This window comes from Barbus barbus, assembly GCF_936440315.1.
Source record: "Barbus barbus genome assembly, chromosome: 19".
Taxonomy (NCBI): Eukaryota; Metazoa; Chordata; class Actinopteri; order Cypriniformes; family Cyprinidae; genus Barbus; species Barbus barbus.
Window position 1 is genome coordinate 26019127 of NC_136747.1, and position 8934 is coordinate 26028060.

Here is an 8934-nt window from a genome sequence, read left to right on the forward strand (position 1 = left end):
TATGCAGGTTATTTTTAAAATTAGTTCATTATTATTTGATAAATATCATTATTACTGACTTTATTAATTAGCATTAAATATTAAATGTAAAAAATTATAATTATTCTCTTGAGAGACATTATAGAAATTAATTGGTAATTATGCTCAGGTTGAAGTTCCAAAAAAAGGTAACACACACACACACACACACACACAATTAACATAATTTAGAACTAAGTATATTTATATAGATATATATTTTTATATAGCCTATGTTATATATACATTTGTATATATTTTAACATTCAAAGATTAAAATCATATAGAGAGAGTTTATTATAGCAATTTATTATAGTAAAGTATATATATGATAGTTATATATATATATATATATATATATATATATATATATATATATATATATATATATATATATATATATATATATATGATACAGAGTTTAATATTAAATAATAGACTATATTTAATATAGAGAATGTTAATATCAAATCAAGTGGCAAATCATACAATTAATATGTAATTTAGAGTAACAAAGTATATATGATATAGCTTTTATGCACAAGTGTATAAAAGCATACACACACACACATATACACTGCCGCTCAAAAGTTTGAGATTTTTTATGTTTTTTAAGGGAGTCTCTTCTGCTCATCAAGGCTGTATTTATTGGATCAAAGCAGATGCACACCTACAGAAGCCCAAAATAGGCAGCATTATTGAAATTTCACAGCACTTGATGCGTTTTGCTTTATCTGAGCAGAAAACAGTTAATACAAGCCATCCATCAGAGAGACAGGCTCAGGTATGAGTCTCCACTGACCTCAAAGCCACAGAGTGTTACAAATGCCTCCCAGACCAACAGCCACGCTCAGGGAATGGACAAATGTGACGGGATGTGAAGTGACAATAGGTGATTCAGACATTTAGGTCACAGACTTCATAAAGGTCAGAGGAATTGTACTGGATTTCACCTGACAAACCATCCATCTGTATAGATTGAGAACAGAACAACAGCAGTAATGCACTCCGGTTAAGCTGTATGCCGAAGAAAACATTTGTTTAAAATAAACTAAGCGTGGTTGAGAAATAACATGTTAACTGTTTTCAATATTGGGATTTTAGGTTATGATTTATATGCATGTAATGTTCCCTTATTTCCGTGTACAAGTACAAATATTGTATTTGCAAACCTGTTACCAAAGTTGAAAGTATAAATATTTGTGCTCTTGTTATTTTTATAGCAATAAACATTTAACATAATTTAATACGTTTATTTTTTTCTAAAAAAAAAAAAATGCAATAAAAAGGTTGCACTAAATGTGGGAAATTTAAATTGATCATTAAAATTATAATTATATAAAATTTTTTTAAATTACGACATATATGCATAATTTTAATTAAGATTAAGACCTCCTAGACATTATCAATTTTAAGGGGGTAGTATTTAAAGCTAGCTACTTTTTGTGCTACTTAGATTGTAGTTCATATAACAAAAATGATAGATCTTTTACCAAAAAAATGCTGGATTAAATACAACCCAGCGCTGGGTAAAATATGGATGAGTTACTGCCCAGAAGGTCGGGTTAAACATTTAACCCAACTGTTGGTTGAAAACAACCCCGCATGTGTTCTGTCCAATATTTACCTGCACTGGGTTGTATTTAATCCAGCATTTTGTAGAGTGCATTAAATCTGGGCTCCTCCTGCAGGTCAAGGAGAGCAACTTTCCAGCTCTAATGAAACACACCTGAATCAGCTAATTAACGTCTTGAGGTTTACTTGAAAATTACAGCCAGGTGTGCTGGAGCAAGAATGCAGGACCAGCAAAGAGAGAGAAAAAAAAAAAAGTATTATAATCATGGAATTTTAAAATTCAAAAGAACTGTTTAAAATAATAGATGTTAATAAACGATATTTAAATATATTAAATGCAGATGAAAAATGAATACATCATGCTTTCGTTCAAATCATGCATCATGTAAGACTGTGAAACTGAGAAATGCTTGACATATTATCTTATTGCTATAATAGCACATTTATATTTATACCGACAGTTCAGTTTTCCTACTACACAAGAACACAGCACTTATCAAAGGTGTCCCACAGTTACTAACAGCTCCTCGCTGCACTCTATACAAACAGCTGGCAGATCATATTTAAATATAGAATTCTTTATTCAGCCCTTGATTCCCAACAAGACAAACATTGTGACAAGAGTCATTTGTCATTTCTAGAATGTTGAGTTAAAGTGAAGACAGGCAAAGTCTCTTTTAACATTCATACCAGAGATTCTATTCTTATAGACAGATACAGCTACACAGGGTTAGTCGAGATCAGAAACAAAGCTTGTGTTAATAACAGGCCACATTACAAAAACCAACCGCCAATGATGTGTGCAATCAAATGTCAAGCTTGAAGGAATATTCGTTCAAAAATTCAAATGTACTGAAAATGTCATCACCCTCAGATGAGTTTGTTTCTTCATCAGAACAGATTTGGAGTAATTTAGCATTACATCACTATCTCAGCAATGGATGCTCTGCAGTGAATGGGTGCCGTCAGAATGAGAGTCCAAACAGCTGATAAAAACATCACAATAATCCACACCACTCCAGTGTTTGTACGAAACAAATCCATCAAGATGTTTTAACTTCAAACAGCTGCTTCCAGCTAAAATACAAGTCCTCTTTTCATAATGTTGCTGTTATTGAGTTGTCTTGTCTAAATCGTGAGAGAAAAATGCACAAATCAAGCACCATTTACAAGCAAAAACAGTTCAAAACAAATATGTGGGTGGATTTTGACGTGACAGACAACAGGGGATAGACTTTATCACTGGAAGGAAGTGTTATGGATTATTGACTGGTATTTTGGCCAGAAGCAATGGTTTAAAGTTATAATGCTCTAATGACAGATTTGTTTCTTACAAACAGCTTTTCGCTTCACATGGTGTTAACTGATGAACTGGAGTGGTGTGGATTACTTGTGATGTTTTTATCAGCTGTTTGGACTCTCATTCTGACGGCACCCATTCAGGATCCAAGTGATGAACTGCTGAATTTCTCCAAATCTGTTCACATGAAGAAACAGCCTACAGGCCAGTAAGTTTTCAGCAAATGTTCATTTTTGGGTGAACTATTCCTATGAAAAAATGACCATAGAAATGTTCGGAGTGAATTAAGGTTTAGCTGTTATTAAATGTTCTGAAATTACAAAAAAGTCCCAGTAATGCTTTTGAAACCCTTGAATAAGACAGCATATTATATATCCTCATTGCCCATTTGCAAACATACAGTATTCAATGATAAGATATTATATACCAGCTAATATGTTGGCAAAGCATGTTTAACAACCAGTATCTAGTTAAAGCCCAGCGAAATCCTCCTCAATATTTGAATCCAAAGACTCAATTCATCCATTCTTCTAAAAATATAAACTCCCATTTTCATATTCATACTTATTTAGATTTTTTTAGCATTTTGAAGATTTCATTCTTGGGTATATTGAATATATATATATATATATATATATATCAGAAGCAGTCAGAAAGCATCCAGTGTTGTAATGGGATGCAGCGTGTTTGGATGCTCTTGAAGCTGCTGTGCAAATCCAACACCCTCATCTCATCCAAATCAGTTCAAATCACCGTTCAAAGCAATTAGCACCAGAGCAGAAAACATCAACTCGCCATCATCACAGAGACTTGCACTGTGAATGCCAGGAAGCAACATATCTGCCAGTCCTGTGAATCTGATTGTAATATCAGAGCATTTGGTTAATCAAAAAGCCTTAAAGGAGAGGAAGCTGAGCCGGTCCTCAGCGGTGTCTGGCGCGGTGGCAGCCGCAGTGGAAGTCTGCGCTGGGGTCTAAGAGCAGCGAGTCTCGGTTGTGGTTGTGTGGTAAGCAGTCGAGGTGATACCATGCGTCACAGTCGTCACACTGGATCCACTGCACTGTGTCCTGCTGCGGGAGACGACAGTGAGCCGCTGCGCAGGGCTCCATGCCCTGAGATACCGCCACCTCTTCATCTTCATCTTCAGAGGATGATGATGACGAGGAGGAGGAAGAGGTGGAGCTAGAGGAGGATGATGAAGAGGGAGACAGCAGGGAAGGCTGTGGCAACGGGTGTTTTCTAGGCCTTCCACGTCGACGCCTACAGAGAAAAATCAGTAAAATCGTGCATTAATAAATGCAATTAATTCAAAATACACCACTGATTAGAAATTTGAATGACTTTATATTTATAAATTATATTTTCATACTTTTTTAAATTATAATTGTTTTTTGTTTTTTTTTAGATTTTTGCTGTTTAAGAACAACTTTTTTTTTTAATTAATTTCCCTATTATTCAGGTTTGGAAGTAAAAAATCCTCTGATGTTTTATATTTATAAATCCTATTAATGCATAAAACATATTTCTGAAGTCATTTCAATGACTTATTTTTACAGTTTTTTTCACATATTTATTTTAGAATATCTTTATATTAGAATAATGATTTCATTAATTTTCATAAATTGTCCAGGCTTAGAAATCACAAATTCCCTGATATTAATTACAAAAATATTCTTTTTATAAGTATTATTGACTTTAAATTTTATATAAATATTTTTTCTAATATGTTTAAGGTTTATTATAGAATTCCCTGATATTTTATATTAATACAATTAATTATAAAAATATACTCAATATTAGAAATATGAATGACTTTAAAGGATATACATATAATATAGAATAAAATTGTTTTTAGATTAGGTTTTTATTTCATTTTTCTATCAAATAAAAGGTTTTATTCATTACAATATATTTTGCAGGCCTTGAAAATCACAAATTCCCTGATATTTCATTTTTAACAAATGGAATAATGAATTTAAAAAATATACGATCAGAAATATTAACTAGCTTTATAATATTTAGAATATAATAAAGATTTCAGAATAAAGATTTAGTGTTAATAATTTCTCAAAATTTCCCAGGCCTGGAAATCACAAATTCTATATTTCATATTCATAAATACAATTAATTAGATTAATTATTAGAAATGAGAAACTATTGGAAATATTAATGCCTATCCTTTAATATATTTTTATTTGATTTTAGTATAGACATGTGGGCCTCAGAATCCTGTTTTTTTCCAGGTTCTTTATGACTGTGAGAATCCGTGTGTAACTTTCAAGTATCACTCACCCAGTCGAGGCCTGAAAGCGAGAAATCACTCGCCTGGCCTTCTCAGTCTTGCTCATCCTCGCTGACGGGGAGGTCAGGCTGTAATTCTCACTTCCCATCCCGAGGGAGGTGAATACGGGAGAGCTGTTTGCCCTCAGCCTCCTGCCAGGACCAGACAAGCAGGGCTTCTGTGGGCGGAGGGGCGTCACACTGATGCCGTTGCCTTTGGTGTGACTCGATATGTTCAGGATATGACTGAACTGCCGGTTGGGCGGCACATTGAAACTGCTGCTGCTGGTGTGTCTGCTCACGTCAATCTGTGAGCGGCAGTTCTGCTCTAGTTTGGGTAGAGGGGGCTGAAACACCTCTGACTCTGATTTGTAAAGCCGGCGTCTTTTCTTGGCTTTTCCCCTCCGTCCGTCCTCCAGGTCTCTGCGGTTCGCCGGATCGTCCGAACTGTCGTCCTCCAGCAGAACCGTGTGGGCAGACTTGCGTCGGCTCTTTGAGGACGGCGGGACAGACTTGGATGAAATCTCACCAACGGCCTGGAAAGGAGGCGGAGTCGTGGGCGGGGCCAGAGAGGTGAACGCCGGCGTATTTAAGGTGCTTATATTTTCGCTCTTCTTGAAGGTCCAGCAGCTGCCGTTCATCTTGCTCAGGCTGCCGATGGAGTTGAGGATAACCGTGGCTCTCTTGATGGACAGCTTTGAGATGTCCAGAGCTGGGTCCGGTTTACGGTCCAAGCCCGTTCTGATCCGGTTCTTTATGTCAGATGAAAACGAACCTGCTTTGGGCTCAGTGATGGCATCAAAGTCCAGCGGACGAACCCGTACTTTCTGGAAGAGGAAGTAGAACTCTGGACTAGCCCGTCCTGATTGGCCACCGATGGTGAGCGTGTCACCATCAAAGATTTCCTTTAAGACCCCTTGTTGGAGGCGCATGTCATTTACCCATGTGCCTGAGGGAAAAAAAGAGAAACTTTAGAAGAAAAAAAAAACAAATTTCAACAAGATTCTATTAAATATTGCATTTGTATTATATATATATATATATACACACACACACACACATTTATGACGCTTCAATAAAAATAATAAATAATATTTATGTATTTAAACATTGAAATCACAATTCATATTTTTATTAAACTTACTGTTTTGTAAATTTGATTGTTTTTTAATTTAATGTCTATATGTATTGTTTATGTTTGCGTGTGTATATAAAGATAAAAATTATACATACATAAACACCCATTATATATGGTTTAATAAAAAAAATATATAGAGAGAAATAATCATTAAAATAGTTATCTAAATTTGTATGTGTATATATATATATATATATATATATATATTATAAATACAATGATATACACATTCACAAAGCATTTGAGTTTAAATAAAACATAAATCACTTATTTTATATATATATATATATATATATATATATATATATAGTTGGAACTATATATCTATACATATGTAATTATAAATATAGAGAACTATAGAGGCATAAGTCCAATGACAATGATAATGACCATTTCAATATGTTTATAAATTTAATATATATATATATGTGTGTGTGTGTGTATGAAGTGATGTGTGGCCAAGTATGGCAGAATTACTCGGAATTTAATACATTCAGTCCCTCCACCTGTCCTACACTCTCGCCGGACCTGAGACTCGAACCCGCGACCTTCGGATTACACGTCCGACTCATATATATATACACACACACACCAGTGGCGGCTGCTGTTCTTTCAAAGAAGGGAAGCTCATTTTCAGCCTACATCGTAAAAATTGTCAATTTATTTATACGTAAATTCTGCCCTACGTTCCTCGTGTGCAGTTTGCTAGCTAGCCTAGCCTACTGTATGAATGAACGAATGAATGAACAAACGATCTAAAAAAGATTAAACTTGACGGAGGAAACGTGGGAATTAGGTTAAACCGAAACAAGGAATGTGGTGTATAATTGTATGAAATGTATGATGAAAGTTGGCTAGCAATTTCGCCAAGCAAATACCAAGAAACAGGTTGCAGCCGTTTGTCTTTCGACTATTCTTGTAAAATCCTCTATGGGACTGAGCTCGAATAGCTTCAGCGTCAGCGACTTCTTATAGGACAAAATCACTGTCAATCAAAAGGAGATGCAGTCTTTCGACAGACCCTCCAATCATCACGCAGAAGCCCGGCGTCCAGACCCGCCCACTCCTCCATTCACCGCAGAGACGCTGAGCGTCAGTGGGCGTGGCATAAGCGCAGCATTTATCCAATGACCGTCTAGATTCTAAGCAGCCCCATAGAATTCAATGGACTCTAGGCTAAAACAGGGAAATACACTGATGCTGTGGGAATGTATGAGAAGGAAATCGACCTGCTTCATGTAGCTGATTCTGAACGAACTTGTCTTCGAGATGAACGTGTTCTAACGCATTTTTAGTCAATAAAATGTTAACCCAATAGTACATATTTGACCATTCATTTTTTAACATTATAGGGGAAGCTGAGCTTCCCTTGCAGTTTTAAAGAAATCCCCACTGATATACACACATACATATATAATTGCTTAGTATATATATAAAAATACATTAACGTCAATATAATAAATGAATAATATATATGTGCAATACACACCATAACTGCTGCGATCCTTCACTTGAACTTTCCAGCTCTCTTCTCCAGAGGCATCAGTTTCTCTTTCCACATGGAGCTCTGCATGGATACGGGACACAATCATGGACTCCAGGGTGACGTCACACAGCTCTGTGTCCCGTCCCAAACGAAACACACACTGGGCCAGTGCAGGCCAGAAAGTGTACAGGTCACGGACAGAGTCTGACGAAGCATTTCCCTGAACGTTACTATTGTTTGTGTCAGACAATCCAATCCTCAACAACTGAAAACACGGCTGGACTCCTGACGACATTTTGACATCCCACAAATAACTGTGCAGGAAAAACCACAACACAGCCGGCAAACAGCCTCTCACATAACACCGAGATAAACGTCCTCCATCGAAGACCCTCCTCTCAAATATGACCCTTTTAAAAGCGTATTACGCCCAGTAAATTAAATTACATGCTAAAAAATTAAAATATTAAGAGGTCAAACTAAAATGCTGCAGCACAGGTGGATGAAATATTAAAAGTGGATTTGTAGTGGCCAGATGGTCTTCATTCTGTAAAACAGAACAATACAGGGATTTAGTGCCATTAGTGTTATTAATTATACATTATTATATAAGTGCATATTACAGTATAACATATGACTATATTATACTAAACATTTCAATATTTAAATTTTATGCATTACTCTTTATTACAAAATATAATAAAGGAAGGCATGTAAGAAATATTTTTAATATATTAAATACATGTGATACACAAACGTGTTACATGGCTTTGCTCCAACAACACATACATATCTATACATTGACATATAATAGCATGCACAAATACCAAAGTTAGACAGCAGTACATACACTACGCATTGTAGCCTATAGGCTTCCTTCCAAAACTATACATGATACACGAATGCTAGCTTAGAAACAGTGGCAAAGCAGCTTCAAAAAGTGCAAAGCATGTAGAAAAAGCAGACATATCGTCATTTCTAGAGTCGCTAAAGGAAATGCACGGCTTGTGTAGCAGAGCAGTGCTCGCTGGCGCATAGAAACACATTCACACAAAGCGAGCCGAAAACAGCTGCTTTACAAACGCAACCATTTCATTTCGTCGAACATTTCGATGAGAAAGCACTTACAAAAGCATG

At 35.7% G+C, this 8934-nt stretch overlaps 1 protein-coding gene across 1 annotated transcript; it reads right to left on the bottom strand.

Annotated features, from left to right (window-relative positions):
• Positions 1–2164: 2164 nt before the first annotated feature.
• LOC306885615 (transcription factor 19-like) lies at positions 2165–8092 on the bottom strand (the record flags this gene model as incomplete). Its single annotated transcript, XM_079442264.1, has 3 exons — positions 2165–4153; positions 5186–6122; positions 7801–8092. The coding sequence occupies 3 exons, from the start codon at positions 8090–8092 to the stop codon at positions 3817–3819; spliced, it is 1566 nt and encodes a 521-aa protein (XP_079298390.1). The 3' UTR covers positions 2165–3816.
• Positions 8093–8934: the final 842 nt, after the last annotated feature.